The 19,827-nt window shown below is 46.0% G+C and overlaps 1 protein-coding gene across 2 annotated transcripts in view; it reads left to right on the forward strand.

Annotated features, from left to right (window-relative positions):
- LOC147461866 (Leucine-rich repeat (LRR) family protein) overlaps positions 1-19,827 on the forward strand; it is a 61,505-nt gene that overhangs the window by 18,300 nt on the left and 23,378 nt on the right. For both annotated transcript variants that reach the window (XM_086509338.1, XM_086509337.1), the window contains exons 9-10: positions 19,551-19,611; positions 19,690-19,768. In XM_086509338.1, the coding sequence (XP_086365464.1) occupies positions 19,551-19,611; positions 19,690-19,768 (140 nt within the window). The remainder of the gene's footprint in view (positions 1-19,550; positions 19,612-19,689; positions 19,769-19,827) is intronic.

The raw sequence follows: 19,827 nt of genomic DNA on the forward strand, positions 1-19,827 counted from the left end.
AACCGTGCCAATGTGTGTCCAATCATGATAGTGCGATAATTGCCAGGCTCCATAGGGTCTCCCGACTTGAAGATAGGTACAATAGTAGATAGGCTCCAAGTATTAGGCAAGCCCTCACACATGGCACGATTAAACATAAATGCTAGAAGTTCTGCTAGTAAATCTCTGGCATGCGTGAAATGCTCAACCACTAAGCCATCATGATCATATGCTCTCCCAGTCCTCATCCTGTCAATGGCCTCCTCACCATCTCAACGGTGAAAAAAGCACATGTGTGTGGGCATGGATATGGGGGGTCGGGAAGGGGGGGCTGCTCAGGAACTGTGTACAGAGATGATGCATACTAGCCCCAGGCCTCTGTAGAAGTGATGGCAGGGGGGGGGGAGTGCTCATGAAAGAGCCGCCATGCCTCATGTGAGCCTGACTCAAGAATAGCTGGTATAGATCTTGTTCTAGGCAAGCCAAAAATGCCCTCTTCTTCCGCTGCATTAGGCGTCGGAAGTCAATCTGTGACTGTCTATGCAAAAGCACCTCCCTCTGAAGTCTAGCTCTAGTGTCCCGGCATTCCTCATCATACCAACTGTTCTGGGGCATGCTCTCCGAACGGTGTCTCTGCTCAGGCTGGGTATGTGGGTATGCCTCTGCTGCTGCATCATGTAGTGTCTGTGTCAGTATAGTAGTAAGCTCCTCCAGAGGTTGCCCTGGCTCCTCTGTGCACAGGCGTCTGTAGATCCCATCTATGTATACAGAGTCCGTCTCCCACGTGAAGGTGTAGCGAGTAGGGGCTGCTGCCCGTAGCCTGTGTGCTACACTAAACTGAAAAGAGATGGTCAATGACACAAGAGCATGGTCCACTGCCACACCAACAGGTGTGGGTCCAACCATGAGATCCTGGATACTAGAGATGAGGCTCGGCTGTGCCATGACATAATTTATTGTGCTGGCTCCATGTCTGTGTGGAAAGCATGTAAAACCCCCCGCAACGGGGAATCTTTGTAGGCCATTCAAGATGGCCAATCCTTGTGCAGTCCCCATGTCTATCAAGTGTCGTCCATACTCAGTGTGTTCTCCATCCTGTGATAGCCTGGATAGACCCGTCTCGCAACATCGAACTCTCTCAGCATCTCCTCTGAAGTATCATAAAATACTGTCTGATGATGGGCAGTCCTAGCATTGAAATCCCCTAGAATGATGATGTCACCATCTCTAGAGAACTCCCATATGTCATCATCCAAAATAGAGAAGGGGGACTGTCCTCTGGTGGTGCATAAACTGACGTACTCGCGGGAAAGTAGCAAATAGCAATGTAAAGATCTATCTGTCTCTGCTCTCAATCTCACCCACATGTACCTAGCTTGCTCATCCCTGCGGGCTATATGGTGCTCTGATCGTGTCTCCTGCCTACAGGTTGTCCCCCATCTATATCCACTAATGTGAGGCATAGATTGCCCCGGGGCCTGATGTATCTCAGAGTAGAAGACAATGTCTCTTCCCGTAAAACTATCCTCAAAAGCACCCACATCAAGGCGCATAGATCCATTACAATTCCAGGTGGCAACTTTGAGTGTGGTCCCATGGGTCTCGCACCGTCATGTGGAGCGCTGCTCTACAATCACCACCCGGCCATCTCTGTAGAAGGCCGTCTTTCCCTTCTCCCTTGCCGCTTGAATCTCTGGCATTACCTCTCTCCTACGCGCAAGCTGTGTGAGAGTGAGGTCATCTCCAAGGAATATACCCGTTTTCTTTAGTGTAGGGCGCTTCCTCAAGAAGTCCTTCTTTGCCTCCATGGATGGGAAACGGATGATTAAAGCTCTCCCTTTTGAAGTCTCCCCATTGCCTTGTGTCTTCTTCCCTACCCTCCATGCCTTTGTATGAGTAGCCTCACTACCCATCATGCGGAGAAGTTCTTCGACTTCTCCTTCCACATCATCTCGGTCTTTTAGACCGGTTACTCTTATATGCAAGGCTCTAGTTTTCCTTCGCTGCTCTTCTACTAGAGTCATGTTGATGATTGTAGGAGTGGGGACGGATGTGGTTTCTTTCCCTTTCCCTTTCTTAGGGACTTCTATCCATTTCTCGGCCTCATCCGCCTTCTTCTGCGTCTTCGTGATCACATCCATCCACGAAGACGTCTTTACCACCTTCTGTTTCTCCTCCTCTGTGATCATCCGTACCTCCTCCTTGATGACCTTGATCTCCTCTATCACTGAGGGTTGGAATTCCCCTTCTTCCAGTCCACTGCTTACTCTATCCGCAAGCTCTTGCTTGAGGGCTGTGACCTCTTCTCTAAGTGCTTGTGAATCCGCCTTAAGTGCTTGTAGCTCTGCGTGCAAGTCCTCTTTCTCCTTCTTCAATTGCGCGCCTTCATTGAGAAACATTTGAAGAAGGTTGGCCTTCTCTTTCCACCATCCCTCCGTCTCTGCTTTCCATTCTTTCATCTCCCTTTCCATTTGTGTTATCTGCTTGTTTGTAAGCACAAAGGTTGCCTTCGTCTTCAAAAGGCCAAAGTGACTTATGAGACCAAAGCGTTACAATGTGGTGGATCTGATACAAAGTCAGAGTAACAAAATGACAAAATAAAAATACTATGGAATTCTAAATTGATAGGTGTGAACTAAGCAGCTAGCTGGGATAGCTAAATCACAAGAGATCGAGCATCAGTCGCTGGCGTACCTCATCAATCTCCTCCATGGTAAGTAGTCTGACCGGGCGTCGTGCATGTGGGGCCAAAGTGATCCAAATCCTCTGATGTAGCCTTCATCGATGTTGTGTAGTCCTCCGCAGTCATGGGCGTCTGGATCTTTCGAGCTCAGTCGCTCGGTCGATTAGTGTGCCTCTGGTGTGAGGCGACAAGCTCTGCTGTGGTAGTAGCTCCTCCGGGTGTCCAGTGTCTGCTCTAAAGAAGTCTGTGATGTGTCTTTGAGAGTGGCTAGCCTCTCCTCTCATCAGACTCTGTGTTTGCGCAGCTCAAGCAGAAACAAACCCAGGATCCTCGTACCTCATGTAACTATGTCAGACTTTGTAAATAATTAATGTGTTTACGAGAAAAGAATTATCTAATTAGTTGTGTACACATCAGAATAGTTCCAGCAGTTATGGGGCCTCAGGTGCGCCCAAGTTTGGGCCATAGCACCTCAGAGAGACCATAGCAGAAAATACCCCGAAGCCCTAGTGATTCGGAAATCGGGTCTTCAATGAAGGGGTAGATAGTAGCCTCAGATTTCAGGCTCAGAAAAATACGCGCGCTAGTGCAAGCGTAGAAATGAGATGGGGTCCTTAGAATAATGATCGTAAGGCCCGAATTATTTTACGGCCTTAGGATAAGTCAATTAAATCATTTTAAATTGTTTATGCTGGACCAAATGGCCGGACAAGTGCGAACAGGTAATGCCAGAGCAGTGTCGGTACGGCATTGCGCTGGGGAGCAGCTAACAATTTCATTGGTTGCATCTATGTGTGCAGTTGTGGTTCAATTTGCACATTTCATTAACAGTTTGTGAACTTTTAAAAGTGAAAGTTGAAGCGTTTTTAAGTTATTAAGTAAGTGTGTCAAGTGGCACACTTACCAATGCAAATCAACCCTCTCACTCACTCTCACCCTCTCTCTCTTCCTAGCGTCCCCTCTTCTTGCTGGCTTGATAAGAGACCCCACTCCCCCACTTCTCAGTGTTGGCAGTGCTCCTACCCCCCCTATTGTGAGTATGCTCTACGCATTGGAGCCCTCCATGGAAGCTTGAGAGCAGCCCCTTGCGACATATGTGGTGGCCTCGTGCTCCCATTGTCTAGAACAAGGGTTCTCTTAGCCATAGCCAGCTTTCGGTAAAGTTTCATCGCGAGAAGTCGTAGAGTATGGTGGCTGTAAATTCTCTGTTTTCAGCCCCTAATCATCTCTTTTAGGGTGAATTTCAGCAAAATACACATAGAGTCTAGTTCTTCTCTACCTACACTACACATACACAAAATTTGGTGTGATTCTATCTCGAAAAAGGTCTCTATTTCGGCTTTGGAAGGTGCTCAGGTAACATTTTCAGGTTATGTGCAGAAAATTACAGCAAGCATGTGTGCATGCATTTTGCGTGTTTCTCCCTTGTTTTTGTTGGAGGAATGATTATGCAAAAAGGGACACAGTTAGCGGAAGGTAGACTCTCATTTTCGAGAGCTTCCGTTGAGTTTTGTGGAAGATAGACTCTCGTTTTCGAGAGCTTCCATAAATCTCATAGCAGAGGGAAAATCCTCTTAGTATTCTGAGAGTAGCTTTCACACTCTCTCAGTCAGAAGCAAAAAAGAAAGAATAGAGGACGGGCAATTGCCCCGTTCCTGTGCTTGTAAAGATTCTCCCTTAGTAATAAAGATAATCTCTTTATTGGGGGGACCAGCCCATCTTCTGGTCCCCAGTGAAGTGTCAAGCTTTCTCTCTCTCTCTCTCTCTAATTCTCTTGAGTATTTGAAGTACAATTAAAAGTCAGTTTACACTTCCTTATTTTTGTGACAGTGGTATCAGAGCAAGGTCATCTCTCTCTTCCTTAAGGGATCGACGACTCTTGGCAGACTGCAAAAATGGGAGGACGTGAGATAGAGTTCTCTCTTCTTCAACAGTAGGTGGAAGAGTTGCAAAAAGCTCTCTCCCATCCAAAAGTCCAAAAGATTCTCCATACTCTTGAGAAAGGGAAGGAGAAAATGCTGGTGGGGTCGGGAGAAATCCCGCAGAACCCAAAGGCTCCAGAACTAAGGAAAGATCCTTTGATTGGAACCTCCGGCATGCACGAGAGGCAGAGGAAACCTCCAGAACGACATGTGCGGTTTAACCCAAAGGTTCAACTTTCAAGAGAAGGATCCTCCTCTGATTTTCCTTAGTTTTCTTTCATGAAGGATCTGGATGACATCGTCGCCCCAGAGGACATGTTTCTGGACGATCCGTTGCAGCAAGAAGTGCATTCAAGGGAAAGGACTCCTGTACTCAAGGAGTCTAAGCGTAGAAAGAAGAAGCACCATAAGAAGAAACACCACAGTCAGAAAACATTCAAGTCGAGAGACAAAGATGTGAAATTCGACACCTACAATGGACGGCGTGATAATGACAAAGCTTTGGCTTTCATCTGCCAATTTGAAGTTGCATTTGCAGAAGGGAATTTTAAAGAAAGATCCAAGCTTCGCCATGTCTGTATGTACCTGAAAGGCACCGCCAGCAGTTGGTGGTTAACCCTTATCCTGGAAGATCGCAAACCCCAAGATTGGATTGCTTTCAAGAAGGAGTTCTACGCACAGTTCCTTCCTCCAGTCTATGAGGAAGAGGTAAAGAAAGAATGGGATCGACTTTCACAGTCGGAGAACGAAACTGTTCCACGCTATGTGGATAGGTTTTGGGACGTTCTCTTGAAAGTCACTCCATTCAAGAAGATTGACGATTCGGAAAAGATGCTCAAGTTTGAAGCAGGATTGCATGAAGCCTTGCAAAAGGCTATGAAGCTTTACCCTCGGGGTAACTTGCAGATACTTATGGAATCAGCTCGCATAGCTGATGGAATACATGACAAGGGTACTCCCAGGAAGATGGAGCAAAGCACTTATCATGCCAAGCAGAAGGCTCTCCATGAGTAGCGTACCTCTACTTCTTCTTCTCAAAAGAAGAAAAGAACCGCCTCCGAAGCAGAAGCAAAGCCAAATCAGCCCAAGAAAGGGAGATATCTCTCCCGTGCTGAATTGAGAACCTACATTAGCGAAGGAAGATGCTTCAAATGTGGACAAGTTGGTCATATGAAGGGTGATTGTCCTACCAAACCTCCGCACCACCCTCTTCCAATGCAGTCCTAGATGTACAGGGAAATACTACCAAGGATGGAAAAGAAAGAGCTCTTCTCAAAGCATGGGGTAGTATCAACAACCAACGGGCTCTTATTCTGTTTGACCCTGGCAGTACAGACAACTTCATCTCTACAAAGTTAGCCGATGACTTGAATTTAAAGCCCAATCGTTTTGGAGTTTCTATTCAAGCACAATCTGCTTTCAAAGGGCAGAACTCTAACTCTACTCCAATCATAGGGAAGCTGAATTTAAAGGTTGACAACTACAAATATCAAAGAGTCTTTCTTACTAGCTTCACTTGAAGGGTGTGATGTTATCTTGGGAATGCCTTGGCACTACAAGATGCATCCCATTCCTGACTATGTGCAGAAAACTTTATTCTTTGATCATAAAGGAAAGGAATATCTTGTACTTGCAGATGCAGGTGATTTGCGTATCCCTATCGCCAATCACATTGCCATCAAGAAAGTAATGAAAAAGTGTGTTTCAGCGTACTTGATTTTTGCAAGAGAGAGAGATGTGTTTGTTTCACAACTTTCTTCCTCTTCAGAGGAAAAAAGACTTAAGTTATTAGGAAGTTATAAAGATTGTTTTGCAGATGAACTTCCAAATGAACTCCCACCCCCTCGACCTGAGGATCATACAATTGATTTGATCCCAGGAAGTTCTCCTCCAAATCAGCCCCCTTATCGAGTTAGTCTAATGCAACAAGAGGAAATTCTGAAGCAAGTTAACGAACTTTTGGAGAAGGGCTTAATAAAGCTTAGTACTTCTCCATATTGTTCACCTGTCTTGCTAGTACAGAAAAAGGATGGCACATTCCGCATGTGCATAGACTATAGATCTCTAAACAATATCACAATCAAGAATCGATTTCCAATCCCTCCGATTGACGATATTCTTGACAAGTTACAAGGAGCAAGTATCTTTAGTCGTATAGACTTGAAGAGCGGTCGGTTATCATCAAATCCGCATAGCTCCTCAGGATGTCCATAAGACTTCATTTAGAACAACCTTCGGGTTGTATGAATTTCTAGTGATGTCTTTTGGACTCACTAATGCACCAGCCACATTCAACAGAATGATGGATAGAATCTTCCACTCATATAGAAGCTTTACAGGCGTTTTCTTTGATGACGTCTTAATCTTCTCAGAGACGGAAGACGAACACTATAAGCATCTCGCATTAGTGTTTGAAGAATTACGCAAACACAAATTATTTGTGAATGCTAAGAAGAGTGAGTTCTTTTTAAAAGAAATCCACTATTTGGGCCATATAGTATCTCACAACCACGTGAGAATGGACCTTGATAAGATTCAAGCAGTTGTAGAATGGCCTACGCCAACTACAGTACATGATGTACGAAGTTTCCTTGGCCTTTGTTCCTATTATCGGCGTTTTATTCGAGCCTTTGCCGCGATAGCAGGCCCCCTCCATGACCTGACAAAGAAGCGGATTCCATTCCATTGGGGGTCTGGACAAAAACAAGCTTTTGAAAAGCTTAAGTATCTACTCAGTCACGGACCTGTCCTCACCGTCCCTGATCTTCGCAAACCTTTCGAGGTATACTGCGATGCATTTGGAGATTGTGTAGGAGCAGTTTAGAACCAAGAGGGTCACGCCATAGCCTACGAAAGTCAGCGCCTTAAAGATGCAGAGTTGCATGTTTCGATATATGAGAAAGAGCTAATGACAGTAATTCATGCTCTTTCCCTTTGGAAACACTATTTGTTAGGAGCTGATTTTATTATCAAGACAGATCATCAAAGTCTTCGCTACTTTCTCACCCAGAGAAAGTTATCAGAAAAGCAGATGAGATGGGCTAACTTTCTTTCAATGTTCCATTTTTAGATTTTACACACTTCTGGAACAAAGAATGCAGTTGCAGATGCTCTATCCAGGCGGCCCAAGATCAATGCACTGACAACAATTTATCATGAGGAACTAGAATGTCTTAGTGAGATGTATCCTCAAGATCCAGACTTCGCTACAATTTGGGCAGATCTTCAAGTTGGTCACTCAAGGCCACCTTATTCCATTAGAGATAATAATGCTCTATTGTCAACAAGCAATATGCATAGCTCAGCCCTTACGACAGAAGGTGATGGATGAAGCACATAATTCTCCTTATGCCGGGCATCGGGGAATTGCTGCCACCACTAGTGCCCTCGAAAGGTATTTCTTTTGGCCAACACTCCTTGCGGACATTAAAAAACATGTACGTGAGTGTTTAGTCTGCCAAAAAGTAAAATATGACAGACATAAAGTTTATGGCAAGCTTCAACAACTCCCTGTGCCTAACACGCCATGGGAAAGTATTGCCATGGCTTTTATTACGGATCTTCCTAGATCCAAGAATGGAAATGATGCAATCTGGACTATAGTAGATAGATTCAGTAAGCAAGCACATTTCCTTCCAGTAAAGAAGATGATCAAAGCTGATCACATGGCTAGAATATTTCTAGCTCAGATTTTTAAACACCATGGATTGCCAAAGACTATTGTCAGCGATAGAGATCCCTGCATGACTAGTCTATTTTGGCAAGCATTGTTCGAAAACTTGGGAACTAAGCTTGATTTTTCATCAGCTTATCATCCTCAAACCGATGGTCAAAGCGAAATCGCTAATGCCATTGTTTTAGATCTCCTCAAGTGCTATGTTTCGGAACGACAATCCGAATGGAAACAATACTTATCAATAGTTGAGTTTGCGTATAATAATACCATCCATTCCTCCACTGGTAAAGCTCCCTTCGGAATTATTTATGGGAAGCCACTCTTACTTCCTATTATGGTTACCAAAGAAAACATCTTCGCCGCCTGTAGATGAATTTGTGCGCAATATTGATATTGCCCATCAATAAGTAAAGCAAGCGATTCTTCGTACTCAAGAGCAACAAAAGAGAACAACAGACAAGCACAGAAGGAATCTCAATCTTGAAAAAGGACAATATGTCTTGCTTTGGTTTGAGAAAGCTAGATTGAAACAACGGGTCGGAAAAGGGAAAGTTGTAAAACTTTCCCATAGATTTTACGGCTCTTTCAAAATTACAGATAAAGTCAATGACGTGACTTTCAGATTGGATTTGCTTTCTCACTGGCACGTCCATAATGCTTTTCATGTAAGTCTCCTCCGACCATATGTTGGACGTCCTCCTGTGGCGCCAGTACAAGAAGATCCTCCAGAAGTCGACGAGATTGAGGAAATCCTTCAACCTGAACAGATGATACACCACTCGTAGAGACAGCTAAAGTCGGGGAGTCTACATCGAAAGTATTTAATCAAGTTCAAGAATTACACCCCTTTAGATGCAAAGTGGATGACTGAGTCCGATCTTAAGGACTACCCAGACATCTTGCACAGTTATGTTGACGCTCTACAGTTGAGGTCAACTGTTTAGAACCAAGAGGGATGTAACTATGTCAGACTTTGTAAATAATTAATGTATTTAAGAGAAAAGAATTATCTAATTAGTTGCGTACACATCAGAATAGTTCTAGCAGTTCTGGGGCCTCAGGTGCGCTCAAGTTTGGGCCAGAGCACCTCAGAGAGACCCTAGCAAAAAATACCCTGAAGCCCTAGTGATTGGGAAATCGGGTCTTCAATGAAGGGGTAGATAGTAGCCTCAGATTTCAGGCTTAGAAAAATACGCGCGCTAGTGCAAGCGTAGAAATGAGATGGGGTCCTTAGAATAATGATCGTAAGGCCCGAATTATTTTACGGCCTTAGGATAAGTCAATTAAATCATTTTAAATTGTTTATGCTGGACCAAATGGCCGGACAAGTGCGAACAGGTAATGCCAGAGCAGTGTCGGTACGGCATTGCGCTGGGGAGCAGCTAACAATTTCATTGGTTGCATCTATGTGTGCATTTGTGGTTCAATTTGCACATTTTATTAATAGTTTGTGAACTTTTAAAAGTGAAAGTTGAAGGGTTTTTAAGTTATTAAGTAAGTGTGTCAAGTGGCACACTTACCAATGCAAACTAACCCTCTCACTCTCACTCTCACCCTCTCTCTTCCTAGCGTCCCCTCTTCTTACTGGCTTGATAAGAGGCCCCCCTCCCCCACTTCTCAGTGTTGGCAGTGCTCCTACCCCCCCTATTGTGAGTATGCTCTACGCATTGGAGCCCTCCATGGAAGCTTAAGAGCAGCCCCTTGCGACATATGTGGTGGCCTCGTGCTCCCATTGTCTAGAACAAGGGTTCTCATAGCCATAGCCAGCTTTCGGTAAAGTTTCATCGCGAGAAGTTGCAGCGGGCACTCTCTTCGTAGAGAGTGGTGGCTGTAAATTCTCTGTTTTCAGCCCCTAATCATCTCTTTTAGGGTGAATTTCAGCAAAATACACATAGAATCTAGTTCTTCTCTACCTACACTACGCATACACAAAGTTTAGTGTGATTCCATCTCGAAAAAGGTCTCTATTTCGGCTTTGGAAGGTGCTCAAGTAACATTTTCAGGTTATGTGCAGAAAATTACAGCAAGCATGTGTGCGTGCATTTTGGGTATTTCTCCCTTGTTTTTGTTGCAGGAATGATTATGCAAAAAGGGACACAGTTAGCAGAAGGTAGACTCTCATTTTCGAGAGCTTCTGTTGAGTTTTGTGGAAGATAGACTCTCGTTTTCGAGAGCTTGCCAAAATGATAAAATTTCATAGCAGAGGGAAAATCCTCTTAGTATTCTGAGAGTAGCTTTCACACTCTCTCAGTCAGAAGCAGAAAAGAAAGAATAGAGGACGGGCAATTGCCCCGTTTCTGTGCTTGTAAAGATTCTCCCTTAGTAATAAAGATAACCTTTTATGGGGGGGGGGGACCAGCCCATCTTCTGGTCCCCAGTGAAGTGTCAAGCTTTCTCTCTCTCTCTCTCTCTCTCTCTCTCTCTCTCTCTCTCTCTCTCTAATTCTCTTGAGTATTTGAAGTACAATTAAAAGTCAGTTTACGCTTCCGTATTTTTGTGACACCTCATGACTTTGGAGAGTGGTCCAATTTCCAAAGCCTCTCTGAACAAGCAGTGGAAGCGACCTCGTATCTCGTAGTAGACGGGACAGTGGCATGTGTAGTGCAACTCTGTCTCAGGCTCCATGTCACACAAGCCTCGATCCGCAGCTGGTGTGAAGATGTGCGTATCAGGCCAATAGCACATCGTATCGAGACAAGTGGTGTCCATGTATCTGGGCCTTGTCACAAAACCGTCCTCTGTAAGCTGGAGAAGATGCTCTCTGTAGAAAGCACATCATATCGAGACAAGTGGTGTCCATGTATCTGGGCCTCGTCACAAAACCGTCCTCCGTAAGCTGGAGAAGATGTTCTCTGTAGAAAGCCATCTTCGTGCCCAGCTCCTGTGCTGGCTGTATCCATGTCCTCCTAGTGTCTAGTTGAGTCAGGTCCTGGCGGATGAGCCTGGTGATCTCGGACTATGTAAGAGTCAGAGAGGGTGCATCCAGTGAGTACTGGAAGGGGGGAAATCTGTCTATGTTGAACCCATGCGCCTGAAACCATGATGTCATTTCCCCATACCAACATGCCGTATCTCCCTGCCTGGCTAATTGTCGAGAGGACTCAAGTGCAAGGGGGTCGTATCTGTCTCTGGGAAGTTCCCACATGCGGTGTATGAAGGAGACAGATCTGCTGAGCGCCTCAACCACTAGTGGGGGGGCACTAGCTCTGCTCGGATAATGGCACGTGGTACTGAAGCCTTGGCTCTAATGAGCCGCGAGATCATAGAGACCAGAGGCTTCTCCATGTCCACCCATCCATCAGTGCAACATGTCCTCCTGTGATGATCCAATGAAGGCCCCCATATCTCAGCTCCATAGTGTCATAGAGGCAGAGCTTCGTCCGAGGCTCCTGAAACTGAACCTGTGAACACATACTCTCCAATCTACCCAATGCCCTGCATGGGCTCTGGTCAATCTAGTCTCTGCTGCTCTCCTCAATGAAAATGCTGGTCCACTAAAAACCACTCCAAGGTAAGTGTAAGCATCTGTATACTCCACTGTCTCCTGGCCGTATGTCAGGTCCCAACCACCCTCAAGAGCCCCCTTGCTCTGTTGCCAGAGCAAGTACTTGCTTTAGATTGTTTGCACAAATGCAGATACAATGGCTAAATGGTGAATGCTGAAAACTGAATGCTAAATGCTGATGCTTCATGCAAAAGTGCTACGCTGAATCTGATGCAAAACGCCACGGCTGATCTGGTCTGCTAATAGCGATGAGGCTATGGCTGAAAATGCTGGTGCTGATTTGCTGATGCTAAGGATATTGGTGTAAAAACGCAATGGCTGAAGGGAATCTGCAAATGCTGGTGCTTGATGGTACTGGGTACTAAAGGTATTGACTACTCATGCAAGGGGTCTTGTGTTCTGGTAATCTTTTGATGATCAAGGGAAAGGCAAGGCCCTCACATATAGGAAAATAGGAGGAGGTCGAGCAATATCTAGCAACCCACGACTCCACTTAAAAGAGGACTTATTATTAACAAGGCGTCTGGAGACGGACGTTGACATTGCCTTTCACTCCGATTGAAAAGAGAGAGAGAGAGAGAGAGAGAGAGAGAGAGAGAGAGAGAGAGAGAGAGAGAGAGAGAGAGAGAGAGAGAGAGAGAGAGAGATGAAATGTTATATTAACGTCTTCAAAAGGCCAAAATGACCTATGAGACCAAAGCGTTACAATGTGGTGAATCCGATACAAAGTTAGAGTAACAAAATGAAATGACAAAATGATAAAATAAAAGTACTATGGGATCCTAAATTGGTAGGTGTGAACTAAGCAGCTAGCTGGGATAGCTAAATCATAAGTCACAAGAAATCCAGCATCGGTCGTTGGCGGATCTCATCAATCTCCTCCATGGACAGTAGTCTGACCGGGCGTCGTGCATGTCGGGCCAAAGTGATCCAAATCCTCTGATGTAGCCTCCGTCGATGCTGTGTAGTCCTCCGTAGTTGTGGGCGTCTAGACCTCCCCAGCTCAGTCGCTCGATCGATCAATGTGCCTCTGGTGTGAGGCGACAAGATCTGTTGTGGTAGTAGCTCCTCTGGGTGTCCAGTGTCTACTCTGAAGAAGTATGTGATGTGTCTCTGAGATTGGCTAGTCTCTCCTTTCATCAGGCTCTCTCTGTGTCTGCGCAACTCCACCAAGAACAAACCCAGGCATCTCAGATCCTCGTACCTCATGACTCCTGAGAGTGGTCCAAAGCCCTCTCTGAACGAGCAGTGGAAGCGGCCTTGTATCTCGTTGTAGACGGGGCAGTGGCATGTGTAGTGTAACTCTCTCTCAGGCTCCATGTCACACAGGGTGCATGTCCTGGCCTATGCCGGCACTCCGATGTATCTCCCAGTCTCGATTTGCAGTTGGTGTGAGGATGTGCGTATCTGGCCAATGGCACACTGTATCCCATAAGACAAGTGGGTGTCCATGTATCTTGGCCTCGTCACAAAACCGTCCGCTGTAAGCTGGAGGAGATGCTCTCTGTAGAAAGCCATCTTCGTGCCCAACTCTTGTGCTGGCTGTACCCATGTCCTCCTGGTGTCTAGCTGAATCAGGTCCTGGCGGATGAGCTTGGTGGTCTCGGACCGTGTAAGAGTCAGAGAGGGTGCATCCAATGAGTACTGGAAGGGGGGCAATCTGTTTATACCGAATCCATGCGCCTGGAACCATGACGTCATCTCCCATACCAACATGCTGTGTCTCCCTGCCTGGCTAACTGTCGAGAGGACTCAAGTGCAAGGTGGGCGTATTTGTCTCTGGGAAGTTTCCACAAGCGGTGTCAGAAGGAAACAGATCTGGTGAGCGCCTCAACTACTAGTGGGGGGGCAGCTAGCTCTGCTCGGATACTGGCACGTGGTACTGAAGCCTTGGCTCTAATGAGCCGCGAGATCATAGAGACCAGAGGCTTCTCCATGCCCCCCCATCCATCAGTACGACCTGTTCTCCCGTGATGATCCAATGAAGGTCCCCATATCTCAGCTCCATAGAGCAATATAGAAGCCACCATAGTGTCAAAGAGCCAGAACTTCGTCTGAGGCTCCTGAAACTGAGCCTATGAACACATCCTCTCCAGTTTCCCCAATGCCGAATGGGCTCTGGTCAATCTAGTCTCTGCTGTTCTCCTCAAAGAAAATGCTGGTCCACTAAAAACCACTCCAAGGTAAGTGTAAGCATCTGTATATTCCATTGTCTCCTGGCCATATGTGAATGCGGGCGTTGACCTCCTGATCCACTGTGGGGTTGTATTAAATACCATGACCTTGGTTTTACCGAGGTTGACAGACAAGTCACTCTCATGGGCAAACCTATGCAAATCATCCAAGTGACGTTGCATCCTCTCCGGAGAGTCGGAGATCAACACAATATCATCAGCATATAACAATAGCGGAATCCATGTCCCTGCCAGCTGTGCACCTCTATCACCATTTCTCTCAATGTATACATACACATACATACCAAATACAGTAGGAGAGAGCGGGCATCCCTGCTTCACCCCAGTAGTGGAGTGAACCGGTGTAGATAGACCCTCTGAGGTGCGTACATGCCCTACTATTGATCTATATAGTGCCATGATCCCCCAAATGAGCTCTGTGGGTACTCCCATCTCCTGTAATCTGCGCATCAATGCTTTGTGGAAGTCCACAAAGCTACAATAGATCCGTCTCCCACGGGATCTGCCTTCCTCGATGATGGCCCTTAGTGCCAAAATATGGTCAAGAGTAGAAAAACCTCTCCTGAACCCTGCCTACCCAACACCACGCATTCCCTCCTTCTCTGCCCATCTACTCAGCTGTTGCTCAAGAATGGATGCCTACAGCCGTGCCAATGTGTGTCCAATCATGAGAGTGCGATAATTTCCAGCTCCATAGGGTCTCCTGACTTGAAGATAGGTACGATCGTAGACAGGCTCCAAGTATCAGGCAAGCCCTCACACATGGCACGGTTAAACATAACTGCTAGAAGCTCTGCTAGTAGATCTCTGGCACGCATGAAATGCTCAGCCACTAAGCCATCATGATCATATGCTCTCCCAGTTGTCATCCTGTCAATGGCCTTCTTCACCATCTCAGCGGTGAAAAAGGCACATGTGTGTGGGCATGGATCGGGGGGGTCGGGAAGGGGCTGCTTTTCAGAAACTGTGTACAAAGATGATGCGTATTGACCCCAGGTCTCTGTAGAGGTAATGGCAGGGGGGGGAGACTGCTCATGAAAGAGCCTCCATGCCTCACGCGAGTCCTGACTCAAGAATAGCTGGTATAGATCCTGCTCTAGTCGAGCCAAAAATGCCCTCTTCTCTCGCCGCACCAGGCGTCAGAAGTCAATCTGTGACTGTCTGTGTGTGATGTCCCCCAAAAGCACTTCCCTCTGAAGTCTAGCTCTAGTCTGATGGCATTCCTCATCATACCAGCTGTTCTGAGGCATGCTCCCAGGACGACGTCTCTACTCGGGTTGTGTGTGTGGATATGCGTCTGCTGCTGCATCATGTAATGTCTGTATTAGTATGGTAGTAAGCTCCTCAAGAGGTCACCCCGGCTCCTCAATGGATAGGCGCTTGTAAATCCCGTCTTTGTATACAGAATCCGTCTCCCGCGTGAAGGTGTAGCGAGTAGGGGTTGCTACCAGTGGAATGTGTGCTACATTGAATTGGAAAGAGATGGTTAGCGACACAATAGCATGATCCACTGCCACCCCAACAGGTCTAGGACCAACTGTGAGATCCTGTATACTAGATATGAGGCTCGGCTGTGCCATGACATAATCTACCGTGTTGGCTCCATGTCTGTGTGGAAAGCATGTGAAGCCTCCCGCATCGGGAAATCTCTGTAGGCCATTCAAGATGGCCAATCCATGTGCAGTCCCCATGTCTATCAAGTGCCGTCCATACTCGGTATGCTCCCCATCCTTTGATATTCTGGATAGGCCCGTCTCAACAGTATCCAGCTCTCTTAGCATCTCCTCTGAAGTATCATAAAATACCGTCTGATGATGGGTAGTCCTAGCATTGAAGTCCCCTAGAATGATAATGTCGCCATCTCTAGAGAATTCCCATATGTCATCATCCAAAATAGGGAAGGGGGATTGTCCTCTGGGTGGTGCATATACTGACGTACTCGGGGGAAAGTAGCAAATGGCAATGTAAAGATATCTCCCAGTCTCTGCTCTCAATCTCACCCACATGTATCTAGCTTGCGCATCTCTACGAGCTATATGTATCAATGGCTGCAATTCTTTCCTGAATAACACTGCCACTCCTCCTGAGCCCTACCCTCTGTGATCTGATCGTGTCTCCCGTCTACAAACTGTCTCCCATTTGTATCCACCAATGTGAGGCATAGATTGCCCAGGGGCTTGATGTGTCTCAGAGTAGAAGATGATATCTCTCCCAGTAAAACTCTCCTCAAAAGCACCCACATCAAGACGCATAGATCCATTACAATTCCAAGTAGCAACTTTGAGTGTGGTCCCATAGGTCTCACACCGTCATGTGGAGCGTGGCTCCAATATCACCACTCTTTCATCTTGGTAAAAAGCGATCTTACCTTTTGCCCTTGCCTCTCTAATCTTTGGCATTACCTCCTGCATATGAGCGATCTGTGAGAGGGTAAGATCATCCCCGAGAAAGATGCCCGTTTTTTTAAGAGTCGGTCTCTTCTTCAAAAAGTCCTTAGCTTCCATGGAGGAAAAATGAAGGATGAGTGCCCTTTCTTTCGAGGTCTCCCCCTTGCTCCCATTTTTCTTGTTGCCCACTCTCCATGGTCTTGAGTGCATCGGCTCATGAACCCCCATCAAAGTCATGAGTTCTTTTACCTCTTCGTCCACATTATCTTTGTCTTTAAGGCCGCAAATTCTCACATGTAGAGAGTGCACACGCCTTCTTTGCTCCTCTTCTAGTGTCAGGTTAATTATGGAGAGAGAGAGAGAGAGAGAGAGAGAGAGAGAGAGAGAGAGAGAGAGAGAGAGAGAGAGAGAGAGAGAGAGAGAGAATGAGAATGGAATGAAATGAAATGTTATATTAATGTCTTCAAAAGGCCAAAATGACCTATGAGACCAAAGCGTTACAATGTGGTGAATCTGATACAAAGTCAGAGTAACAAAATGAAATGACAAAATGATAAAATGTAAGTACTATGGGGTCCTACACTGGTAGGTGTGAACTAAGCAGCTAGCTGGGATTGTCATAAGTCACAAGAAATCCAGCATCGGCCGCTGGCGGATCTCATCAATCTCCTCCATGGACAGTAGTCTGACCGGGCGTCGTGCATGTCGGGCCAAAGTGATCCAAATCCTCTGATGTAGCCTCCATCGTTGCTGTGCAGTTCTCCGCAGTCGTGGGCGTCTGGATCTCCCTAGCTTCGTCGCTCGATCGATCAATGTGCCTCTGGTGTGAGGCGACAAGGTCTACTGTGGTAGTAGCTCCTCTGGGTGTCCAGTGTCTGCTCTAAAGAAGTCTGCTCATCTGCCTTCTGTTGAGTCTTTGTGATAACGTCCACCCAAGAGGTCGTCATTTCTTTGTGTTGCTCTTCCCCCTCTTTGATGGTCGCACTTGTTCTTTGATCGTGTTGAGCTCTTCTATTATTGAAGGTTGCACTTCTCCTTCTTCAAGCGTGTTTCGTGAGCGTGCCTCGGCGAGCTCCTTCTTGAGTGATGCAATCTCTCCGTCTTGGGCCGTCATCCAATCTCCCATTACCGCGATCTTGCTTTCTTGGGCCGAAACGCGATCCTTGAGCATTCTTATTGTCCCTAAAAGTTGGCGGTTGAGAGAGAGAGAGAGAGAGAGAGAGAGAGAGAGAGAGAGAGAGAGAGAGAGGGGGGGAACGAAGAAGAAAAGAGACTATATATTAAAGAAGAGAAAAGTAAAACATACCGTCCAAAATCGGAAGGGTGCTCCGTTGTACACGGGCTGAAACTCCCTTGGCAGTGCCAATAAATGGCCAAAGGGACTTTAGGGACTGTTCACATACCTATTTTATGAATGCTTGTGCAAGTGAGGGTATGCAATTATTGACCTGCCTATAAGACTGATGCTGACCTGTAGCAGCAGCTTGTCCACATGGCTCAAGTGCAATGCGCACGTGACAATTGAAGGGGATTGCTTCTCAAACCTTGCTATGAGCGTAGCTAGACATTACTCACCCCTTGCATTGCCACTAGACATCATACAATCAGAGCACTCAAAATGGGATCTGAAAGAGCATGTGGTCTAGTTGGAGTAGATGGGATATCTGTAGGAGGCACCTTGCACCTGTAGACCTCTATAATTCTAGATGCCTCTGCTCGCCTGGCTCTCAACTGCCTCCTCTTCTTTGCCTTCCTTCTGGCATCAGATCTATGCTTCCAATATGAACTACCTGTAGAACTTCACTTTGCAATCTGCACCTGCCTCATATATCCGGTCGTGTGACTTCTATGGTAGGTACACCTGGTTGCAAATGTCCAGCTCTTCCATAGACAAATGATTGATCCAGAAGACCAATACAACAACCGTCTGAAAAATTTCTCTGCCATGGATAGCCGGCAGAGAAATGAAGTGAGGAGTATTCTTCACACCAGACTCATAAAATAACCCTAATAGTGCATGTGCATTCTCCATTGAATGGAAGCCTCACAGCAACCAAGGACTTGATTAAGACTTGTCCGGTACAAACTCTGGATTAAGTCCTGGAAATGTCACTATTATTGCAATACCACTTCAGTCTCTCTTCATTTATCAAAGATGCTGATAGATTTGCGAAAATTTGAACAGCATTGTGGAAGGAATATATCTGCATAGCTAGGGGTCTTGAACTGAATTCTGAAACACCCTCTTTTCAATGTAGAGACATTCACAATGTTGAAATAAGCCCTAGCTTAGGCAGCTTTATATAGTCCTCTAAAGTCTGCCTTGAGGCAACCAACCACCCTGTAGACCACATGGCTTCCTGAGGTGAATGGACTCTCCTAAATGGGCTGACGGGATCTCTGGAGAGAGACAGATGCCAATAGATGCACTGATAGTAGAAGATCTACCATACCTTCCATTTACATTGCATACGAAAACTAGCCCTTTTACAAGACACAAGGTAATAAGGGTGAGAAAGGTCCATCACCACACTGGCTTACAACTTTAAAGTAACACGAGCAAAGGGGAGCTTAACTGGGAGGACAAACATGGAGAATAACAAAAAACGATCACAAATCTGCCTGATTCTCTTATTTGGACCGTGAGTGGAGCACCTTAATCTCCATTAACCTTGGCCCCCAGTGTCTAGAGGGAGCCCTTCCTGAAAAGGAGAGTACAGTTGGAACTGCAGCAAGTAATGGCGGTGCGGTAGTCGGTGATGTGCAGCAACAGTGAATGCTGCGGGTTCTTACATTACTGGAATGATAACAAATAGTGGGGGGCAAAGATGAGCGCAGGAATGAGTGGGTGAAAATGCTGTGTTCCGGAAGTGCTGGAGTACGGCAGTGCAAGGTGTACATGACAGCAATAGCTGTGGACGGTGACAATGCGAAGGTGGTGCGTGGGTCAGCACGCAAGGATCAGGTCAATGTGTAGGCTTAGGGTTTGGCAGCTTCTTCAAGATCGTTCAGAGCATAATTTTTGATAGCAGGTGCATGATTGTGTTGTAAACGCATTTGTGCTCCTTGGAGAGTATACCTAAGGCTGTTTAGCTTACTGAAATGTTTTTCACATGATTTTTTTTGCCCCTGAAACATAATTTGCCTATAATGTTGGTACTGTCACCTGTAAACCATTTCATTTAAATCGAGAATTTTTGCAGCGATATCTTCACTGCCATCCGCCATTGAAGGCTGCATCATTTTGGCAGAGCTTTCTCTTGGGTAAGTATTCCGGGTTCTTGGCAGATGTTAAAATGTTAAAGCCTTGTTTTGTAAAGATTTATTCTGTTTCAACTTTAGAGGCAACCGACTTTCTTCTGTTCCTGTGGAGTTGAAAGCATTAACTGCACTGGGAACACTTGATCTCCAAACGAATCAGGTATCTGCGGCTATTCTTCTTACATCTTCCTTTTCATGTTTTTATCTTTTTCTGTTTTC

This window comes from Adiantum capillus-veneris, chromosome 3, assembly GCF_014529385.1.
Source record: "Adiantum capillus-veneris isolate H3 chromosome 3, ASM1452938v2, whole genome shotgun sequence".
Classification (NCBI taxonomy): Eukaryota; Viridiplantae; Streptophyta; class Polypodiopsida; order Polypodiales; family Pteridaceae; genus Adiantum; species Adiantum capillus-veneris.